General features: G+C 40.8%; 1 protein-coding gene across 2 annotated transcripts in view; it reads right to left on the bottom strand.

The window, feature by feature from the left end:
- tbc1d22a (TBC1 domain family, member 22a) overlaps window positions 1-24,934 on the bottom strand; it is a 142,893-nt gene that overhangs the window by 101,775 nt on the left and 16,184 nt on the right. For both annotated transcript variants that reach the window (XM_079582775.1, XM_079582774.1), the window contains exon 6: window positions 10,230-10,300. In XM_079582775.1, coding sequence (XP_079438901.1) covers window positions 10,230-10,300 — 71 coding nt within the window. The remainder of the gene's footprint in view (window positions 1-10,229; window positions 10,301-24,934) is intronic.

The following is a 24,934-nucleotide window of genomic DNA, read 5'->3' as shown; positions in this document are numbered from 1 at the left end:
TTTTTCATTTGGTAAACAATTACTGAGCTATTAGTTACCCAATCATTACGTTCTTGAACCATAAAACATGCATTTGACATGCACCCCGACCCATACAACAGGTGTAACTTTAACATAACACAACTTTCCTTTCCTAAACCAAAATGTTGCTGGTGCTCGAATAAACGGCACAGTTTTAAAGCAGTACTAAGTAGCGCATGCCCCTAGAGGCCATATGCGCCACTGCAGGTGTCACCACGTGTTGTGTTTTTTTTTTACTCATTAATTGTCCGTGAGAGTACATACTAGGGTGACAAAAAAAGGGAGAGTGGGATATTGTACATCCAATTACATAATGGAGATGTCTTTCATTTAAACTTGGCTGCAAATACTGTTTAAGTGGCGCTAGCCTGCAGTTAGCTTTGCCCGTTAGCCTGCAAGTTTCTTCTACATGATTCCATTAGTGTGTATTGGTGGCTCCGAACCGATGCAGGGAATGTTGCAATTGTGGTTTTCTAGCCAGAGACACCAGGGGGAGAGGAAAGACCCCTCAATCATCCCATTATTCATAGTCCCTCTGGATTGATTAGGGTAAACAAGTTACTTAGTTTAGCTTTATGATGCCTGTCTGTAACTCATCATGACCATGATCATGACGAACGGTGAGGAGTGGGTAGGGTCTGTGTCTAAGCATAGCTGCATTAAACAGAATAGACCCAAACTAAAGAACAATCTATAAAGACTGACACATGGCACAGACTCTTAAAATATAACTGCCTACACTTTGTAGACAAGATTCCATTCACAAAAGTTTGTATTGGCCACACACTTAAAACACTGTCCTTTTCAAACTCAGTGTCAGACATGGAGATGATGATTTCTTTGAGACTTCATCTCTGCTGTGACAGATTTATTTCTGTGTAAAACAATCAAATCAGATTCTTACACTGCAGTTCATATCTGTCTGTAAAGAACCTTCACTGTCAGTTCTATTTATTCCCTGTTTATATTCCAGTTACTTCCCATAAATTCACATAAATTCCCATGGAAAGATATTTTGCAACCCTACCACGACACAGAGCTAGGGGCTGAAACACTTCACCATACAGCGGAAACTTCTGCTCCTTGACCGAATGATGTGGCTCTAAGGGAAAACTACCACTTCTTAATTTGTGTTGTTGCACTGACGTACTGTTTGTACAAGTTGGTGAAAGTGAATCTGATGTTCGGTCAAGCTTACGCAATGAGGAGAAAGTAAACTTTGTGACGCCAGTGAACAAATGTAAAGACTATTAAAAGCAGGAAGTGCAACCACAGGTGCTGAAATATTCACAGACTTGGAGCTTTCAGAAGATGACTCAGACATTGGTGTAAAAATTTAAAGACTTGTTTTGACTGAACGCTATAGAGTTTATAAATTCATGCTGTTTTAGCAGATGCATCAAGAGCAGCTGTCCACAGTGAGGATGGAATTGTAAAGCGAGTGGAATAGCCCTTATGTAGCCAATTACAAACAAATGTAATAATGTGTTTTTATGCAGGAGGTGGGCGCACATAAGTTTTTTGCTTCGGCCCACTCCTTTTGAGCAGATTGTTAACTGCTCAAATAAACACTAAAACTAAACTAAACAATGTGATACACATACCTTTTTCAATTATAAAAATGATGTACATGTTACTATGTTCATTCATGATAAAAAACAAAACAACAATAGAAAGGAAGCTTGAAGTGCCATTTTATATTGTCAAGGTTTTGTGTATATCAACTTCGTATTAGGTTACTCTAGAGCAAAATCATGAAATGATCATGACCCACGCAGGGAAAGGCCATGTTTTAAAAATAGAAAGCATCTTACATACGGCTAGAAACAATGTATCCAGAAAACAACTAATATTTCATAAATTAATATTCGATATTGCCAAAGGTAAAGTATTAACATAGCCACACCTAGTTGCCTTTGTAAGGTGTAAAATAACATGATATAGGTCAAGTAACCATTCTTCTACTGTACACTGTAATCTGTAAGCCACCATTTGTGTGTTGAAAAATTGAGAGTGTAGCATCAGTAAGGCTGTTTTGAGTAAAAATGCAAATTTGTATGCCCACATAGATGAAGATAATTGACTGTGGCACTCCAAGACGGAAGAGAATATAACCTACAGCCAGGCTTCTTGTGACGAAGCTTCTCCGATTACAGGCGAAACATCCTCAATTCAAACTACCCAAAATCCAGTTGACTTTGAAAACCTCTAACTTGTTTCATTTCATTTTCTTGGAAGGTCATAATACAATGCCATATTTGTCTATTTTCTATAACCTTCTTTCTACTTTTTCGAAAGCTTGTTTGGTAACCCTGAGCAATATTCCCAGAGGTCACCTAAGAGCAGAGCAGAGCAGAGCAGAGAGGGCTTTCAGTAAACAGAGATGTTATAGCACTCTCCATTAATCCTCCTTCTCCACTTTTATTTGTCACCACTCTGAACTTAAAGCCAGCATTTGTCTGGGGGAAAATCTAGCTGCTGTTCAGTCACATGTGAAAGCAGCTCAGTCTTGGACAAGTTTAAGTGAAATGGACATCAAACCAATGCGTGCATTACGAGGAAAGCGGACAAAAGCATTGGATTTTGACCATTGCTGCCATTACCAGGACAGCTAGCAAGCACCAAATACTTACAACGCATAATTTTCAGGTGTTATTCCAAGGGGAAAAGAGATTTGGGGTAAATACAAAAGATGCAAGATGGGCCTACAGGGCCTTTCTGTGTGGAGTTTGCATGTTCTCCCTGTGTTGGTGTAGGTTTTCTCCGAGTTCTCCGGTTTCCCGTCCCACTAAAAACATGTGATGATTCTGACCATCAGTCTGGCTCCACATCTGGAGATGGGTCCCCGGGCGCTGCACAGGTAGTCGCTCACTGCTCCTTACAGGTCATGCCAGTGGTGTCGAAGGTAGGGTCAAATGCAAAGTCAAAATGTGTTGTTCATTTGTTGTACATGACAATTAAAAAGCACATTTGCCAAGGCACAACCATTTAAATTTAGTATACAAGTGAATGACATTTCACCTACTAGGTCTATTCATTGTTATATAATGTACTGTATCTATTTATTTCCAAAACAATTTGTATGTATATATGTCAGTGGCTAGTGGTTGGTTCATCGCACCAAGAGACGGAAGTCATTGCCATTTCCAAAACAGTAACGACGGCGCTGCGGCGACTGATATACTTTTTTCTTCTGCTCTTTCGTCTCTTTTTTAAATAATTTGGAAAATTTTAAATCCCGAAAACCTGAACAAGAAACAGCGTTGGAAGTGTTCCTCATGAAAAGGGTAGTTTTAACCTCAATTTTTAGTTATTTAGATTTAAAGGGGCTAGATGCAAGATCGCCATTTTATATTCTCTATCTATGTCATACGTGTAACTGCAGCTTCTATATTAAGCATGTGCATGACGGCACTTTAGACCCGAATGAACACCTTTTTGAGTGACAGTGCAGGATTTTAGAGGCAGTTGTGGTGAACAGGTCTGAGCTCATTCTACACATTAGGACATTGCTGGAACATGTAGGGGGAGGAAAATACTTAATTTTAACATTTTTAAACTCTGTATAGTCCCTTTATTAGTCTACATTTTTTAGGACTGCCTGTAAGAGCTTTTTAATTTTAATATATTTGTTGGACAACGAGGGGTTGTCGCCGCAATGCTGCAGTGCCTGTCAGGTCAAGCCCAGGGAAACACTCGGACAAAAAAACAGGAAGGCACAAGTGACAGCAAAAGGAAAGGATCTGGTGAATTTAAGTGAAAAATCAGCTACAAACTTGCCTGGGCAAAACAGAAACAAGCAAGGAGCCATCAGAGGATCAGGACACGTGCATGCAGACGAAAAGTTTACCTTCTAAGGGGAAAACTCTCAATCCTTCAAGGGAATTGGACCACGTGGATTTTTTTTAGTTGGATTAGCAAGACTTCTGACAGTGAAGTTTCTTGCGGCTCCTTTGCAGATGTGCAGTTTTCAGTCCTGCCGCAGAATTGATTTACTTGCTAGTCCAGGAAAAGGCCACGCATATTGTTTTATCATTACAACAAGATTGTCTTTCCATCTCTCCTCTGTATGGTATGTCACAAATGTGTTTGACATCAGCTCCAGTTAATGCCATGTTGAGTATGTGAATTTTAATCAGTCAGTGCTTATCACTTTCTCACTGACTCGATAGAAAAAGATGATAAATCAATCAAATTCCCACATAAAACCAACAAGGGGCACTACACTAAAAGCATATCTGAATAAAACTGTCTTCCGTCATATTTTACATTTTCAGCAAGGTCACAATCATGGCCAATGAAGGACAGTCAGTGGCTGTGCGAAATCTGAGGACAAGTTCACCAATAGCTCAAACTTCATATCATGGGCAAAACCACCAAATTCGAAAAAGAAACTGTGAATTACTGCTGCTGCGAAAGACATGACAAAGACAGTCCCAGTGTGACATGGTGGGCAGAGCGAATGAAGGAGATGAAGATTTGTGAGTGGTGAAGGTTAATGGACGTTTTAGTAGAGGTCAGTCAGTGCCGCAGCTGCACTCACTCCACAGGATCCACTCAAGGGGACTCTGAAAGGACTATTAAATAGCTCCTAAATTAGACTAAGAATAATTCATTAACTAACTGCTACAAATTAGCTTGCATAACAGTTAAGTAATAAGTTAACATGTCTACCATGATAACTAGGATAATGTGTGCATGTGGAAAATTGTTGGCTTTGCTAATTCAAGGTAAACTGCTATGTACTGGTCCCTTAATGTACATGTTTGCATTATATAAATCTGCCTTTGTGTACTTCACTATGAAACATCTGAAAGGTAATTCCTTTTCAGCTTATGCTGCAAAGATAGAATGGACTCAGGAGATCTATATAGTCCCCAATATGCGTCAGTGTTTGAACAAAGTACAAATAGCCGCATCTAATCCAGTCAACCATCCGATAATGACTCAAATTACTTTGCAGTTTGAACTTGGGACGCACTTTTCCACTTCACTTTTGTTCCGGGTCTAAAAAGTCGGAGCCGAGGTCCTAATGCCACAGAGAGATGGAGCGATGCCGCTTGTGCTGCTGATGCACAACAGCGTTCTGTGACCTGATGGAGAAAAATATGCCCATAACACTCTTCCTCCTCTGCTGCCTGCTGCCTCTGCTAATCAGTCTACATAAAATCTCCCTCTTCATCCTCCCAATCCTTCACCACTCTAATGCAACTCTCACTCCACTCAAACGCGCTCCAAAAGCAGGAAAAATACGCTCTGGGAATCCATTTGGGGACTTCAAATGAAATACTTTCTTTTAGCAAGACGCCTTACAATCCTAAATAGATTTGTACTTAGCAGCAGCACCATCTTTGAACTAGACTGGAAACAAAGTGTCCTGAGACCAGACGCTCTGAACCAGACAAAAGTTAAACTAAACTTTGTTCTTGTCACTTCTTGTTACACTGCCCTTTTTTTTTTCTTTTTCGGCAATTGCTTGCTATTTGGTTGGTGCGAAACCAGTCACGTGGTGATTTGTCAGATACCCTTCTTCGTTGCAACAGCCACAATTTGTGAGAGCGGCGGGAGAGTGGTGAAGTATGCCTTGAGAAAGGATTAAATGGACAAACCCCGGCTCTGAAGGCAAATCCTTACGTTATGCACCATGTATGCCTTTTTTATTATCATTACTATTGAAGAGTATCAGACTTTATGCAGAACATTAAGATCTACAATAGTGTGTTTGATTTTTAAGTTCAAGGTATTGAAAATGGGTGAGATACAGAAAGCTAGTTTGTGAGCGTGACTCATACTCATTTTTGAAGATGATTCATCTGGAGAAAACTGGCTCACGTCTGCATATTCCCACAGATATATAAACCAAATACATCATTCAACGCCAAGTCTCCAGAGCTGTTCACAAGAAGTCATTTGTAGGGAGCTGACAACTGAATCTGTGCATAACTACTTCACATCATAACAACGCCGCCCAAGAAGTGACCTCCTGTTTCGATACAGCACACCAAAATAAAAGCACCATCTTATTCATTATTCATTAGTTCACCTTTCTTTCTGCCTAACTATTAACAGACAAAACACTTCAAATGTGTGTATTTCATTAAATTCTTGTAATGTTGCAAGTACCTGCAGAACTAATCAATGAGTCGAGCTGTGTGCTTTTATTTTGGCGTGCTGGATCGAAGCAGGAAGTCACTTCTTGGGCGACGTTGTTCTGATTTGAACTTATGCACAGAGTCAATTGTGACATCAAAGAGGTAAATAAAACAAAAATCACAAACGAAGACCAGCACGACAAACCAAATGAGTATCTGGAGAAACCAATCGACTCTACTTCGGTTCACTGATACCATTTGCAAATATTATGTTATTTCTCCAATTTTATCCAGTTTGAGCCACGTCAACTGACAGTAGTACCCCTTCCTGAGGCCTTTTAATGACGTGTCCTTGTGTAGGCTACGGGTTTCAATCAGACACTTTCTAAATTAATCACTGTGCGTCTCATTTTATCCTTAAGCTTATCGATATTTCTACACCCAGTTAGTTTTCGCACTTTACATTTAACAGCCACACTTCATTAGCGAATGTACATATTGCCACAGGCCAACACTCTCTTACAAAGCAGAAAAGTCATTTAATTTCTTCCTCTCTCCTCAAGGCCTGGACAGCAAGTGCTCTTTAAACAAATGGTTTTATTATTCGGAATTGTTCGGATGCTAGAGGCAATGTTTGGTCACATATCAAAAGAGACAAAGCAGCCATCCACAGAGAATAAAGAAATCCTTGCAGCTCTATTATTTTCCCAACACGGAACTGAATAGATTTTCAGAAAGCCTAAACCACACTGCAGCCAAGACAACCGTCCAACCTTGCAATAAAGATAATAAGGATGACTAGAGTGAAACTTAATGCCCTTATTTTCGCAAAAGCTAATACCACAGGAGACAGATATGATTTTTGCTTGTAGATCATTAAAGGCCTGTTGGGAAAGCTTTACTGAGCTCTGACCGCAAAGGGAAAAGTTTTCTTGTGGTCTTTGTCAGGTAAAAAGACAAGAGACAGCAGAAGCATGCCTGCTGGAGGGGAGAAAGAAATCAAATAAGTTGGTGCAGGCGGGTGAGCAGCAGAAGGGCACAAGGGACATCACCGGAGTGAAGTTTTATTAGGTGCCTCTGCCAAGTTTATGGAATACTGCGAGAGATTTTGTGTGTGTGTGGGTGTTTGGTGGGGGGGTATATGGGAGATTCCTCCTGTTTCTCTATGGATCAAGCACCAAAGACAGGAGGCATAAGTGTGCAAGGCATCTCTGACGATATGACACCGACAGTGACACTCTTGTATCTTTAATCCGACAAAAGGATTTTACCTTGGACTGAACCTATCCAGCAGGTATAAAGATGAAGTAAGTAATCTACGTGGTAGCACTGGTCTGACATTCACAAGGAGAAGAAGGAGATCATTGGGATTAGAATTCTCTAGGTTTTGCAAAATAATAGAGCATTATTTTACAAAACCTAAAGGGAATTCTTCATTGTAAAAAAGAAAAACAACGCAACTTAATGGTACAGCAATACATGTGACAGCTTAAATCAGGGGTGTCTAACTTGTTTGGGTCGTGGGCCAAAATTTAGCCCTCACAGATGGTCGTGGGCCACATATATTGTGGCGGTAAGTTACTACTGTAGCCACAGCCACTCTGGGGCAGACTGACCATTTACCACATGGCTATAATGTGTTGTTTATATCCTGATCTCTTATTATGTCAGTGCCCTCTGCTGGACACGTGTGGATTTATTTCCTTTTTTAGTTTAACTCCTCCAGTGGCTGGAGTGAGCATTCTGGCTATTTCTTTAAAATCCATAAATCCGTAATGGGCTAGGGACTGATTTTTTTTTGACATATGAAATTCATGCTCTACAAAGGCCCACATTAAATCATCTCCTTGTGGCCTTGTGTTTGACACATGCGGCTTAAATGGTCTGAGTTAGGTTAGACTTCAGCAGCTGCTAATGAGAAATTGCAAATAGAAGTGTCCAAAATTAAAATAAACGTATGCCGTTTTATTTGGCTTGATTTCCCTTCTACTCTACTGAATATCGGCGCAACATATGTAGAAACGTTGCAGTAACTCAAATTTCTTATGCATGAGCAGCAGAGAGCCGAGTTAGTGGGTGATGCTGCTACACTTGTGTCTTCGAGTTCCATCTGCAACAATTTGCCAAATCTTCTCCCGGCTTACACCCTGTGCTGTCCAGTCGAATAATGCGTAGGGCCCCAAAAATCCTTTAAGGTGTAAAATTTCACATCCACAAAAGTTTCTGGATGTCCAAAAAGAATTCTCTTTTCTCTTTTTCTTTTTTTTTTTTCACTTTTATTAAGAAGAAAATGCTTGACCAGTTTCCGACCGGAATAAATCATGAGCATGTAGCAATAAAAATTCTGATCTGGGACAAGTATGCGCACAAATTTACATTAATTACTTAAGTACTTTATCAGTGACCTATTATCAAAAGGGTTAAGCTTAGCATTTGTAGAAAGAGTCTGACACCGAGTTCCAGTGGGAAGGATTGGACACAGACAGGTTTAATGTTGCTTTATGCTTGATTCACAGTTCAGACATCGTTTTCAAATTTACAAATGGTTTATCTGATTGACGAAAATGCCCTCAGACTAAAATGTTTTCAATTTCAGCCAGTTGTAAGTGCCTGTTAGCACCATAAAGTAGAAAGCGGATTTAAAGTGTCCAGCTGATAACCTCTCAACAAAATGCCAGCACACCTTTAATGGCGTTTTTTTTTTTTCCTGCACCGCATTAGCTACAGTGCTGTAATTAATGGGACAGTCACGCCGTTCAAAAAGCCGTTCTTCTCTCGGCTGTACGCAACAACAAAAGCTTAATGAGTAAACACATTGCGCGTTTCATGAATAAATTATTGGTGTCTCCTAATTAATTCTCCCCATTGAAGAAGCAAAAAACGACGACACTACAAGTCTTCATAAATCAAATATGGGGGAAAAGAGACAGTGATGGTTTGTGTAAAAAAAGTATGCGGTGTTTATTGTTTATAAAGTGTATTATCACTTTGTTTCATTTAAAGAAAGGATATGAGGCCAAAGAGTCTTTTCTATTTGTATTAAGTAATTGCGGTGTAATTGAGGACAGAGGAGGATGCGGTTCTCTAAGGAGGATTATTCCTTTGTCAATGTATCATCATAAACAACAGCATTTTCCCAATTACAAACCCACTTAGATGAATTTAAAACCACGATAAAAAGCATACGTCTATTAAAGTCATGCAAAAGAGCCAGAGGCATTGCGAGTGTGATTTAGCTTGGTTTAGGATATTTCGAGGATTTAATACAAAAGACAAACAATGATCAAATACAGACAACTCATAGCTGCTCCCCCTCTTCCGTAAGTGTTAGTGCATTAGATTACTCAAAGACGCATTACATGGCATTATTCATTCTATCCATACTTGGTGGTGTTAAGCTATTATTGTAGCCACAGCTGCCCAGGGGTAGACTGACAGATTCTGCGCCATCGGCCCCTCCGACCACCACCAACCACTCACTCACTCACTACATTCACTAGGCTTCCTGGTGTTACCAAACGGTCTCCCATCCAAGTATCGACCAGGCCCTTCCCTGCTTAGCTTCCAAGGTCTGACAGGATCGAGCAGAGCAAAGGCGGTATGGCCACGATGCCATGTTTATTTAGTACGTAAGTAAGTGCTTTATTTGTCATTGTTCAACAGTACAACAAAATTGTGTTCAGGTGTTAGTCCTGAGCCGCTGCGACTGAGCCGCGCCACCACAGTGAGCCAACCTGCTGCATGCATGTTTTTGGAGGTAAGGAAAAGCGTAGTACCCGGAGGAAACTTGGCTGGCTGCCTTGAGTGCTCCTCGGTGCAGCGCTCCCTGTGTTTGTTCCCGTTTCAGAGCGTGGTGTTCTGCACCAGTGAACGTCCATTGGCCAGAACAATATAGGGAGAAGAAGGCATGTGTGGCTTAGCTGTGAGTCTTGCCCGGATACCTTCTCCTTTGTCCCTTTTTTGTTTCCTGTAGCGCCTCTTGTGACGCCTCCACAGTGCTGCAGGTGTAGGGGGCTCTTGGTGCCTCTTCAGTGTTTCAGAAGAAGAAATTTGTAGCTCTCAAATGTCTTTAGCACATAAGCTAGCTGTTTGAGTATATGTATATGTAAAACTTACTGATAATAACTTCCATGTTATTGGTCGGACTTGTCTAGGGATTCCAGACCAACTCAGTTTCCGTAGCTCTTCTGCAAGACAAGAAAAAGGAGACAAAACATTAAGAGATAATAATAATAATAATAATAATAATACATTTTATTTAAAAGCGCCTTTCAGAACACCCAAGGACACTGTACAATGGACACATTAAAAACAAGAGCAGCAAAATAAAACAGAGATTGACAAACGATTGAGAAGGTGAGCGCATAGCTAGGTGGTGTAGGACTGTCAGGTGAGTTTTGAGTTTGGATTTGAAGAGTGGCAGAGAGTCTATGGTACGGAGGTCAGAGGGGAGAGAGTTCCAGAGCTGGGGAGCAGAGCGGCTGAATGCTCTGTGCCCCATGGTGATGAGTTTGGCCGGTGGGACAGAGAGTTTGAGAGTGGAGGAGGAATAATAACAACAACAAACACAACAGCAACAAAAAATAAAAGCTAATTACTCCAAAAAGGTAATGAGTTGGGTTCTTCAATCAAACTTTGATGCATCATTATCCTCATTCAAGGACATTCATCCATCATTCAGTTCTATGTAGAGTTTAGATCTTATGCCTGAGGCCAGCACCGGGACCATCGCTATATGCTCTTTCTCTCAGGAGAGTGTTTGACTCACTGGGCTAAATTACTAGTTTGGTTCCTGTTAGTGCATTGAATAGCCTATTGTCAATGAGTCCACAAAGAGGCGGGACACTTGCCAGTGTGGTTGCATGTTCGTGTGTCGGGCGCGTAACCAGTCCAACACCAGACACACCTCTCACCCTGCCTGTGGTGCAGCAGTGTGTTTGCAGTGTTGCTTTCTGCTTGTGCTTGTATTGTAACCTTTTCCGCATAGCCTGTACTGGTGCAGCTGAATGTGACCACCAGCTGCCTGTTGAGTGCACTGCTCAGAGCGCACACTGACCATGTCCTAATACTTTAAATTAAAGATAAAAAATGAAAATAATATGGATTTTTGGGCCCTGATCTAAACTCTAGTTCTATGAGCAAAGTACTGTCAAAGTATCTGAAGGGAGAGAGCTTTAGATTATTAATAAATTCTCTCATGGCCAAAGGGAAGCACCAGCTATAATGTGAAGTTGGATCGAGAGGTCCAAATTGAACTTTTAAATTGGTTGAAAGCTATTCCCTTTGGGCCTAAACTGAGAAAGAAAATGGCATAATGCAAGCCGACCACATCAACAGAAGGAGAGTGTTCAAGAGAAAAGCTTCGTCTTGGTTTTCTAGTGTTGTATTTTATACTATTTTTATTCACTCTCAAATAACTACACTATAATAAAGTAATAATAAAGGTGTGCAGAATCTCATTTCCTTGGCATTGACCTGCTGTTTCAGATTAAAGCTTCTCGAATGTGACCTGAAAAGTAATATCCCTGTGTCAGAAATTAATAATATTTTTTTTAAAAGCAAGGAGCAAGCCACATCAGTTTTGCTCGCTGGTCAAAGATAACATAACAGAAAAGGAAGCTTCAATCAGTTGAACTATCACGAGCCAAGTCCCTTTGGCCACATTGACTGAAATGCAATGGGGCTTCTTCAACTGAAAGCAGAGGCTATTTATTTGTACCAGCTCTTGTGCATCTTCCACTTAATATTTCCCCCTCACCCTTGTCCCTTCTGAATTTAATTATAAAGAAATTCAATACAGTGATCTAGTGCACGGCATGGCTCAGTTGGTTAGCAGATGGCCAAGGCACTGGAGAAGAGGAAGTTTCGATTACCCCAAGGATGTGCAACAGCATTTAAAAACATAGATTTAGAAAAAAAAGAAAATAAAAGATCTCTCCAAGACATGGCAAAAAAGAATAGAAGTAACAAAATAAAGCTTTTGTTTGGGAGCAGATTTATTCTTTCTTTGGAGGAAAAAGTATTGCAAAATTAAGACAAAAGATCACAAGAGAGGAATCTGAGCTCAGATCTAGACCTGCTTTGTAATGTACATATTGACGCATACTCATATTCATTTTCGCAGCTTAAGAGAGACTTGATGAGGTGGCACAGTTTGTAGAACGAGTCGCCTGGTGATCAGATGGTCATGGGTTCAAATCCCAGCTCCTGCAAATTCATGATTTTAATGCATTTTGTAATTGCATTGTCTGTTGTGTTTATACCTTTCAATTTTTTTCTGTGAAGCCCTTGGTTTTGTGTTGCTGAAAAGAAACACTAAAATTTGACTCTAACGGATTGATCACCATATTTTAGATATAACAGTTTGTTTAAGAGATTATAGATAATAATTTATTAACATGTGTGTTACGCAGGCCTGTCAAATTTGAAGTTTATTGAAGTTTATTGAGGCAGGAAAGTATTGCGATAAACATGATTATTGACAATAACGATACTAGATACTGTCAACTCTCAGGCATAAAAATGACAGTAAACCTTTGTTCTAAAAGTGCATCATCATATCCTAAAATACCACACAAGCTGCAATAAGCATGAATTATATTGAAACTCAATTTGCTTCAGTGAAAAGACGATAAATATCGAGCCCAAAAATATCATTTATCTGTTTTTTATTGAACAATAAGTCGATATAGTAATTATCGCAACATTCTAACTTCTTCTGTCATATGTAATGTGTCATTGGTATCATGAGGATGTATTTCAGATTTTCTGTCTGTAACATAGGTTGCATTAACCAAAACTTCTCCGTCATTGACAGAATTTTTTTTTAAGCTTTAACGGAACATTTTTTAGGATGTCCACATCATTTTGACGGATTGACAAAAAAATCCATAATTATAGTCCAAACGCAGCACTGCTCGATCTCTGACCATGTGGCCGTCATGGCTCTTTGCGATATCACTGTGGGTCGCCACGTGGTTTCGCTTTGCAATTTTTTGCAACAAAACAGCCTTTCAGTGCTGCAATGGTTCCAACATGATACACGTTCACATTGGAGCTGAGACGCATCGACTTGGATAAAAATGTGGACAGAGGGAGGAAAGAATGGACGAGTTGCGGTGCATGAAGGCATGAGGACACGTGTAGGGCAGGCTTCAAAGACACATGATGTGAAATGCTGAATACTTCCCCCAGCCCCCGTTCGCTCACTGTTATTAGCGAAATCTATAAGGTACGTTCACACCTAACCAAACGTATCTCGCTGCCACTTCTATTTGGTAGTGTTGGCACCTTTAGGCTCTCGTAATACATCAAGGCGAGACCACAACCTCTCCCAGAAGGGCCTAGTCTTGCTATTTGATTTTGCATTTTGTTGATTAGAAAATACTATATTGACCTAAAACGGGTCGGCTTAATCAAAGTCCCACTTAGTTCTACTTGTTTAATGTGCATTTCAAATCACCCCTGCTCCCAATAGAACAAACTTTGTTGCCTCTGTCTTGTGGTCGTAATTTACTGGCACATCATTGTAGAGCAGTTAAGCAACAGTGTACGTTTTTGCCTCTGCTAAGGAGCATAACTAATGACTGAGATACTTTGTGTTCGTATAATGTTTCTGCACATAACTCCTTCCACATGGTCACAAACATACCCAGAACCCCAATTACCTTTGCAATATTTTCACACCTTTTTCTCTTGGCTGTCGCTCGCTGTAAATGTGCTCATTCATATGAGATGTTAAAACCCCATTAAACCTTTGCTGAAGTCTTCCTCTCATTACACACGTGGAGAAAGACGGCCAGGGTGCTGCTATGTGCAAATCTTTTTTTCTTTAAGGGTGAAATCGTTATCTACAGCTTCATTCATTAGACCTCGTCAAGGGTGGCTCTTACCTTGCACCCTTTGAACCTTCATTTGCACTGTCAGACAAAGAAATGAGTCCATGAATCTTGTGTGCTCTGGCTTAATTAAACTATGTTACACTTGTCTCACCTGGCATTAATCTCACCATAGGGGGTAAAGAGAGGAGGAGTAATGAAGGGGACAAGTTAGATAATACTCTTTACATTCCAATGCCGCAGTGACACCTAAAATACGCTGAATCCGTATTTCGTCAAGTACTAACGAGCTCAGTGATTCTTTAACTTTCCAAGACATCGCACCACCAAATACTTTTTATGTTAAAACATGATTTTAATAATGAAGGAAACCCCTAAACTAGGTCTTACAATGACGAAGAACTAAATATTAACAACAATAATATGTTACAAAATGAATGCATATTAAACGCTTTCGGTTTTCTCATTAGCACAAGGGAGGGCAAGGGGCACATATTTATTTGGCACCATGCAGCCAGTAGGACAAGATGATGTGCCCAAAAGACCCATTCATTATGTACGGAAAGCGCTAACACAGCCTTGAAGTAGAGCCACTGCGGTCTCCAAATTACAGCGCGCCCGAAGTGAGTCTGGATGACTTATGGACACTCAGCACGACTGTCAGGGCACTAATGCACTATATCGGGCTGGTTTAAGGGGGACAATAGTAAATTTTAGTGGAAACACTTAAAAGTTCCTGGTTTCATTCTATAATTGAATTACTTTTAGGGTAAGGGTAAAGGTTGCCTCGAAAAGAATCTTGTGTCCTTCAAAACAGTGATTTCACTTAAAATATAAAATGTTATCTGGGTGGTTCTCTTTTCTAGGGATTGGATTAACACTTTTTAAACACATTTACCATATTGTAATAATGCTAGTAAGAATGAAACTGTGTCGTTTCATCCACATTGGAGTAACTCTGTGTTGGCAGGTACGGCCTAACTGTAAGCTCCAAAAAGCTTGTTTCTCCTGTCAAGCACTTAGGCGCAGTTTACCTAGCAACAAAACAGCAGTACGTTGGATTGGATGCATATCGACGTGTCGCCTGACAGCCGGCTTCACAACTCTGAAGGAGGTAGTTTTATGTCTCAGCGAGCGGCCGTCCTCAACAACAGGAAGAATGAACAGGAGAATACAAGGACGAACGCAGAGCCCTATCTGACCACTGATTGGCTAAACTCACTATTGTCTTGTGTTTACATAATACATCGGTTTGCACTTTTAAATCGATTTGTATTTCGTTCAGCAAAAGGCAATATTCACTTTTATATATTATTACAAATTATGTCAAAATCTGGTCTCGTCTCGTGGAATATGTGTCACGGCCCCCCCCTAACATTCAGCCAAATGCAGCCTGTAAAAAAATGTTAATAACTTACTTTAGAAAGCACCAGAGTTACCTTAAAAAGCCACAACATCCAGGGAACTAGAAACAGATTGTTTTCTGTGTACTCACGGCAAAAGCGTGCGTTAAGGTGGATTCAAACTAATTCAACGGCCCGTCTCTGTTTGGAGGGACATGGCGACTATTTGTCTGCGCAGGTTTCCTCTCACCTGCTAAGAGCAACATCTACATGGCAGCGACCCAAAGCGGACAACACAAATAACTTATGGCAACAGAAGAAAACGGCGATTTGATGAATGTGGTCCAACATTTGGGAACACTGTCCTCCGCAGGGAACTGAAACAAATGAAAAAAATGCAATGCATGCATGTCCAAGTATGAAATATAATCACAGTGAGCTCATGGATAAGCAGAACAACTTGGAGCTTTTCGAAATAAATTCTGAATACCTGAAAATACATGCATGTTTAGAAATCTCTTGTATCATACCATGTCAAGGCAAAAGAACAGCGGATTGCTTACCAATTTGTTTGTTATAAAAATAAAAAAAACAATAAACGGAAAATTGACTAAAAGACAAAATTAACACAATCGAGCCACGCATTTTGGCAAATAATAAGGAATATGCTCAAACTAATCTCAGTTTTACCAAGAAATTGAATTGATCAAGGAACCACAAAAAAAACAATGCCATTATCTAATTTTTTCTTTGAGATAAGTGCAGTTTGCTGTTCATCATGCAGGCTGGCACAACACTTTGGGGACTGCCCTACAGAGACTAACTTAACCCTGGAGGAAGTTGTGTTCCTCACTGGCATTCAAAAACACACCTGTAACACCATCAACTCAAGGGCAACTGCCTCTATGGACTCCCCCGGGCGTTTCGGCCCACTGTATTCCATTATGCATGAACTTGCCTGAGTGCACTTTGTCTTGGCTGAAGTTAAGCAAGGGGACCACAGGGGGTGATTAGAACACCATGTACCCTGATTTGAACACACACAACAGCTGCTCCGGCACAGAGTAATGCATGTACAAAGACTCTTGTAACATTCAAAGAGTAACACGCAACAAAATAAACATGTCAATATAGCCAAATGTTCTTGGCTTTTGGGACTTAAGGTTGGCACAAAAGTGAACTCGGGCTCGGCGCACTCACTCAAGTAGACATGGAGAAACAGACTGGACGATGTCACAAAAACACATCTTACTGTGTGCAGAGTGTGTCTTATTCACCTCAATGGCCTAGATTCTCACTAAACTCGATGGGATTTCAATTTGGGTCAGAGGAGCTTCTCTTCAACTTTATTGCAACAAATTCACTTCATTGGCTGAAGTAGAGTCTTCATGCACTTCAAACAAGGTGCAAAAAGTATATGTTCAAGTTTATTTCTACAGTCAGATTTATTTATTTTTTTATCTTTTTTCAAATTTCTCTAATGAAATGCTTGTACCATTTCAAACATATTTCAAGGTAGTCCAAACTTATTCAAAATAAACATAAATTATATTGACTCAAGCAATTTTTGCATGACCGAAGGACTTCTGTCTTTGTGTCTTTGGTATGTACTTAAAAAAAGGAAAATAACTAGTCACAATTATTACATTTAGTGACTATTTAACACCACAGTTGAAATTGGTCTCTATTCATATAGCACTTTTCCACCTACTTAGGCACTCTGAAGTCGTTTGTTCCACACATTGTCACGTATCGACTCAACCCAGTACACGCTTTTGTTTCTACTACACGACACAACCGCAGTGGTTGTGGGCCGCGCCCCCACAGATGAGTCACAGATCATCATTTCTGTAAGCCGCGATGAGAATAAATGTGGACAAATGCTGCCTTTTGGTGAGGGATATGGAATCATTCAGAGGTGCCAAGGCAAATAAAAGAGAAAAGAAACAGCTAAAATACGAACTGTGAAGGTAAGCAACATGCATAATATGCTAACAACAGCTAAAGTTGCGCTAACAGTGGCTAAATGCTAATAACGGCAAAATCCCCTTTTCGAGCAGCAGTATGATGTCGTGAAATATTAAATCCATGTGACCTGCATGTTAATAGTGAGGGCTGTCCACTCTCTCGTCTCCCTTCCTATCAGAGGCCAGCAGTCTGTTCACGTCACCATAGTCATGGCTTTGGCCACAGCCAGAGGTCGGACCCAAAACGTAAACCTGGTCAGACCGGTTTGGCCCTTGTCTCAGCAGTCGAAAAGCTCGCCGAACTGGGTTGACCAGGCTTTACGTCAAGGAAACACTCACATTCACAGTCTCATTCATACACCAATTTGTACACAGACACTGGAGGCAAGGTAGGAGAAGTGACCCATGTGTTGTATCGTACACACATTGACTGTATCACAAAATAACTTGTATTCTTTATGGTTAAAGGGTCAAACAGAAGAAGCATGGGGCAGTTCTAAAATGTAGAAAGTAAAAAAATAAAAGAAATAGGGGCGGGTGCACAGTGTTTGAAGTGTGCATTATGGGTTCACACCGGCCCACCTGTCTGTCAGTGAGTGGCCTGTGTGTGCGGCTCATTGTGAAGAGCAGAGGAAGAGCTGTCAGTCAGTGCTGCCTGAGCTGAGAGCTGATGGGAGGCTGCAGGGAGACGGTTGGCGGGCTGAAGCCATGCACTATTCAGGTATCATCCACTCGGAGCGCGACCAGTGGGGCAAAACACCACTAGCTACCACACACCTGCCAAAATACAGGGGCTGAACTGTGCACCGGCTTCTGCCTCCGGTAAAAGACAAGACCCACCAGAGCCGTGCTACACCAGAATTTCACTGGAGCAGCACAGGTTGAAGTAGAATTGCACCCACAGACCAAATCAATATAGAGTATCTTTCTCATAGGCAACTTTAACATCTTGGGTTTAAAATAATACCATAAAAAAGCAATACTAATCTTGATAGTGTAGTAATAAAAACAAACCTTACTGAAAATGATGTAATTTTGTCTTTTTTTTATTTTTTATATCTAAGCATGAATCTAGTAAACTGCAATAGTCATTAAAAAGTCTACTGTAGGCTATAATGTGTATAAGATTTCCTTGATTTGCTTTGAGAAACGAAAAATTAGTTTGTTAGTTCTTTTCTCGGCCTTTCGACTCCACTATAAATTGGAGCTTTTTATCATATTCATCTTTTCACATTTAGGCTGTTTAATGCTCGGAGTGATGCGCTATGCCTGAAAGCGGTGTTCAGCAGAGGTGAGCGATCCAATCCAAATCCAGCAGAACATCCATGCCCTAGCTTCTTGCTGAGCGGTGAGAGGTCAGCAAGTGAGCAACTGTTGGTACAATGCATATAAAGAGATACCCTGGAATGAGGGAAGTTTTCAGCTTGAGCTTTGAGTTTTCTCCTCGTGGTGTTAGAGGAGAAGAGGTGCAGAGGACGATCAATCAAGAAGTATCGGTGCCGGCTCAAACAAGTAGCATCTTGACAAATATTTTGTATCATTTGGGTATCAATTTCTCAACCCTACTGCCAAGTGGAAATTGTGTTTATATCCAGATGATGCATAACACAATGTCAGGTACAAGACTATAATAGGAAAAGTTATCTCCAGCTAAAGTAATAGGTAAAAGGTTCACATCAAGTAAATAAGTAAGGGCTTTATTTGTCATTGGACAAGCGTACTATGAAATAGTGTGCAGGTGTTTGTCCTGAGCCGCTGCCATTGTGGTCCGACTTGACCAGGAGGTCGGGAAAACTGTAACTCCCGGAGGAAACCTGGCTGGCTGCCTTCAGTTTCCTCTGATCCTCTGAAACGGTGCAGCACCTCCTGGGTTTGTCCCTGTTTCAGAGGGTGGTGTCCTGTACTGGTCAGCTCTGCCTACTCCTGCGCAGCTCCCTCTGCTCCACAACAGACTTTCACCATCTTCAATCTGTTTTATTCAGTGAAAATCCATTAGCCAGAACGCTAGTAAAGATAGAAGGCATGTGTGGCTTAGCTGTGAGTCTCGCCCGGATACTTCCTTGCTTGTCTCTTTTTTATTTCCTGTGACGCCTCCACTGTGCTGCAGGTGCAGGGGGCTCTTGGTGCCGCTTCAGTGTCTCAGAAGAAAAAATTTGTAGGTCTCAAATGTCTTTAGCTCATAACCTAGCGTTTTGTGCACTTCTACAAAGCTGTTTCTTTCAGGACATTATAGACTCTTTGCAGAAAACAAAATCCACCGAACCTCACAAAAACACGGCAAAAACATACACAATTATCCAGTAAAACAATGTGGAGCACAGAATGGTCTCAACTTATATAGCACTTTTCCACCTACATTAGGCACTCAAAGCACTTTAAAGCAAGGATCCACTCACCCATCCATACTCTCATTCATACACCAATGTACGCAGACACTGGGGGCAATGTGGGTTAAGTGTCTTGCCCAAGGACACGACGACAGTGTGCACCTTCAGGAGGTGGGACAGAAACCACAAATGCAGCTCGCAGACAAAGGCAAAAAAAAAAGTGCAGCTGAAGCAAGATTACTATTCTAGCTTTACACTGAAATGTCACCAGATTTAACTTTCACTTGCGACAGTTGCGCAGATGGTAGAGCAGGTCGTCTCATGATCGGAAAGGTCAGGGGTTCGATTCCTACCTCCTGAAAGTGTACACTGTCGTTGTGTCCTTAGGCAAGACACTTTACCCACATTGCCCCCAGTGTCTGCGTACATTGGTGTATGAATAAGAGTATGAATGGGTGAGTGGATCCTTGCTGTAAAGCGCTTTGAGTGCCTAATGTAGGTGGAAAAGCGCTATAGAAGTTGAGACCATTAACCATTACTTGACATTCAGTAGGCCTTATTGTCTCAGCTTCATTAAAAGGTTCATATGCTAAGCGTGCCAAGTTATTTTATACCATAAAATACTGCATTGTGCTGAGACCAAAAATGTTACAACGTTTAACCTTCACGGACTTTTGCATCAAATTAAGTTGAGGAGGTCAATAAACTACGGTAGACACCTTTAACATCAAAAAGTTAAGCTCTTGTCCTATAAACCTTGAATGGTGTTGGAGAGTTACTGAACACATCTAAAGGACACAGTGATGGCGCCAGGGAGCAGACGGCTCGTAAACTAATGGGACTCTTGTAAAGAGATCCTCCCCCCTGGATTATACCTGCTCCGAAGGCCTGATGGATGGCCCAGATGGCGAGGACAGGACACAGAGATGGGCGTACAGGTGTGGGAATGAGTGCAGCGCCTTGTGCAATAGGGATGCTATGCTTCAGTCCCTGAGGCTCAACATGTACTGGGAATAATCTGAAGAGGATTCTCATATTCCCAAAGTGCGGCAGAATAGTTGACTGTGCAGATTGGAGACGATCAGAAGGGCAGGAGTTCTCATACAATTTTTTTGAAAGTCCTCAAAAGGAAGAGAATAGATTTCAGACATTGCATGAATATTCATGATTATCTAATCACAAAACCAGTTTAAACACTGTGTAAAATTTACACAATGTAATAAAATACAAGCCTTTACTTTATCACAGGGGTGTTTTTTTTATGGTGCAATCTTTCAAAAACATTGGCCCTCACTGTGGGTTCATCTCTCCTTACTTCTGACTTAGAACTTTGGTGACAGTGGGACATCACAAGTGTGTTCTTCCAGAGAGCAGCATTAGGAGTAGTTTAAAGCAGACCAGATTAAGTTTTGAGTTATATAACACTTCCGTTGCTCTTGTGAAGCAGCTACATATAACCTGAAATGATCCCCAGTGTGGCTATAACTTAAAATAAGTGCACGATCAAGGAGTTAGTAACCTTAAGCCAATGGCGGCCATTTCCTTGTGCTCCCTCAGGACAGTTTTGATTCAGACATAATGAAATTACTACCTTATCAGGTTAAGCATTTTTCCGGGGTAAATGTTCTTTTAATCCTTGGAAATGGTCAAATATTAAATGAGTAATGAGAAGATAAAACTAAAGCATAGCTATTGGCAAAGAGCATCTCTTCCCTCGCATATAAATAATCCCTCAGTATCCCAATGGCCAGAAAACAGGTGTGAAGGCGAAGCGTGGGTTGTGCAGTCAAGCTTCCCCTTAAAAACGAAAAGCATGAAAAATTCACTTGGAAGACCACATAGCGTAACACATGAATAAACTAAGCCCGACAATCTGAGAGATACTGACACAGGAGACAGCTGGTGGTCGGACCAAGCTTATTAAATCAGGTGTTTTGCCTGGGGAGGTGCTCAGAGGCAGAGTATGTGTATGTATGTAACTGGTGACTGGGGACATTCTAAGAAATGCAGCAGTGAGGAGGATGTGCTGGCTTTAAACATGATGAGAATTTTCACCATTTAGGAAAGAAAATAAAAGCCTCTCATTACGTTTCCCATTCACACTACAGTATTCTAAAATGAGCAGGATACACCAGGCTCCACTGGGATAGGATTATGTTCCTTGTCTGTTGTACAAATTGTGTGTCGGTCAAAAAGTCAAGGTCGAAAATTCCATTTGACAAGAGTCTACTGTGCAGGCAAAATGTTAAAAACTGGTGCCAATTTTGATTTGCAACCACTTAGCTTTTGTAAGTTTGACCAACTTCTTGCGCTGCTCAACAGCTGTGTTAACATAGAAGTCCTCCGTAGACAGAGGCATTCATTATTGTAGCATCTAAAACAAACATTTGGGAAAAAGCTTGAACTGTCTTCACATATTGTTGCAAAAACGTCATAATGCAACAACAATATAGACATTTGTGACTATATTATTTGTGGCCAGTACCAATTTGCAAAAAATGGTAAAACTATTGCAGCTAGAAAAAGACATTTAATTGCACCCGCTTGCATCTATTGACTGTCGATCTCAATACATTGCACTACCTAATCTTTGGACACACAGTAATGTAAGTGTCAGGCGCTGACATGACTTTCTAAAGAAATAGGACCTAGTTAAATTGAAATACTCTATGACCACTTCTCACTTTTTATAGTAGCTATTAACTTTGCCATTAACAGCGCTTTGGTGGATAGTCAATGCCTATCATATGTTGTCACTCGTATTTAAGGAACAGTGAATTGCTTGCAGCGTGCAGGAGCATGAGTCTTGCCTCATGAGAAATGCTGCTTTCAAAGTGATAAGAGCGGAAGAGACGCAGAGTTAGAGCACCACCAACAGAGTAACGCATGAACCGACAACTACAGAAAGGAGGCTCAGTCGATTCGAATGTATATGATGTGTTTTCTTCCTGATTAGTGGTTTACATACTCATGTCATTTACTTAGTTCAGTTGGCAAAAGCATGTTGAGCGTAGGCCTGTGTGGGAGAGCATATCATGACCACAAAAGAGCACAAGGAAAAAAAGGAAAGTGCAACAAACTGAAAGGAGCTGATGAAAAGGAAAATAAAAGAGTGAGCAGAAATTGGCAGAAAATGAGTTGGATTATAGCCATAGCGACACCAGTATTTCTTTTAAATAATGAGTAAATGTAATGGTGGAAGCAACCGCTTTGGGTTTCTATACAGTGTATTAAAGGAATGGAAAGGAAATGAAATGATGTGTTTGGAAATTAGAAGAGCAATAAACTATAATGTATAAAACTGCATGACTTGTTAGTTACAGTGGGTTGCATAAGTATCCCTTTAATTTTTCTACATTTTGCCATACCATGAACATAAATATATTTAATTAAAATTTTATGTGAAAGACACATAAGTGACACACAATCGTGAAGTGAAATGAAATGTATACATGATTTGTTTTTGTTGAAAAGTGGGATGTGCATACCGGCCCCCCTTTCCTTTTAGTGCAGGGGTGTCGAATTCATTTTGGATCGTGGGCCGAAATTCAGCTCCCACGGCAGGTCGCGGGCCGGATATAATAGAGAAAAAAATTCCAATAAATAAATAATAATAAGCTGTGATTTGGTCAAAGCCCAAACTTGACTGTAGCTTTACTGATCCGCCCCTGCGGGCCGCATGTTTGACACCACTGTTTTAGTGCAAACAATTGCCTTCTGAAGTTCCCTGATGATTTCTGAATGATCATACGTGACCCATTGACTAAATAGAGTCTACCTGTGTGTAATCTAATCTCACTTCAAATACAGCTGCTCTATGAAGGTCTCATAGGACCAAGACCCGGCCGTCCTCCTAAACTTACTGACCAAACAAGGACAGCACTGACCAGAGCTGTTACCAAGAAGCCTATGATGACCCTGGATGAAGTGCAGAGAGCTACAGCTAAGGTGGGGGAAACTGTACACAGGACAACTAGTCATACACTGCATAAATATGGCCTTTACGGAAGGGTGGCTAGATGAAGCCATTTTTGAAAGAAAATCATAAGAAGTCCTATTTGCTGTTTGCCAGAAGCTTCAAAATCATGTATTCATTTTATTTCACTTCACAATTATGTGTCATTTAGTGTGTGTCTTTGACATACATTTTCAATTAAATATATTTATGTTTATGGTCCATAACGTGACAAAATGTAGAAAAGTTAAAGGGGGGCCGACACTTATGCAACCCACTGTACATTTAAAATGCTGGGCAAGGGGAGTTGTAGTGAGAAACATGCTCATCAAATGAAAAAAAAAGTTCTGCATCGCAGTATTTCTGAAATGAAAAGTGTTTATAGTGATTAAGTGATGGTGCTGCACATACAGTGGTCTCTCTCTGTGTTTATGTTGGCACGCAGCCTCGCCTCAGGATATGAGCAATAATTAGCACAGTCAAAGCTGACATCCGTCACCTGGCCCAGATTATCACCACCTCTGTGACCTTCTATGTTAAACAGACAGCTGTCACCACCCATCACACAAACCGTAGGGCAACCACAGGTAAAGACAAAGCCAATAGCCCAGACAGCATCAGGAGAGAGACAGGTATGAACAGTTGGAGCACAGTGATGCTGCTATTATTACATTATCGTAAGAGAATGGCAGTAGAGAGGTTTCATGTTGAAAGCAGACACAGCATTTAATAATTCTAAGAAAAAAGGTTTAGTGGTTTGGTTATGTTAGAATCCAGCTTGCACAAAAAAGTTGAACTTCGTCTGTGGCCTGTACTGCACCTCAGGATGAGGTTAGTGAGGATGAAGTGAGCAGTGGAGCGGGTCCATCGATTTTACAAATACCAGACACATACAGGGCTAGACAGATGAGCCCACCTGCTAACAGCACAGATCGGCAGCTCTAACTTGTCATCAAGCAGGCTCCAAAAAGAAGAAAGATTCAAGCCAATGGCTGCTATTAATTACATTATTCATGTGAGAAACTGCAGTGGATGAATGAGTGCGGGCCCCCTCCAGTGAACTCAAGGACAGCCGGTCACAGAGCTTTTAACCAAGTGGGCATCAACTGCACTGGCAAACTATCACTCAGGCATCAGAGGGATATGATTTATTATCAAGTCCATTCAGATAGCTTGGTACAACTAGACTTGAGAAATCTTCCATTCTATTGAGAACATTTGATCTAGTCATCCCGTTCTCTGCTGGTTCACAGGGCTTCATGAGTATTCACCTTCTGATCTCATTGTTTTTGATGCTGGATGTTAAATTAACACTTTGGTGGACAACTATGCTTGAAATAAATCTGATTAATATATCCATTAACTTTTAAAAGAACCATGCTTCAGTAAAG

Source organism: Gobius niger, assembly GCF_951799975.1.
Source record: "Gobius niger genome assembly, chromosome: 2".
Taxonomy (NCBI): domain Eukaryota; kingdom Metazoa; phylum Chordata; class Actinopteri; order Gobiiformes; family Gobiidae; genus Gobius; species Gobius niger.
Note: the sequence above shows the minus strand (reverse complement) of the source record. Positions and strands in the feature narration are given on the sequence as shown.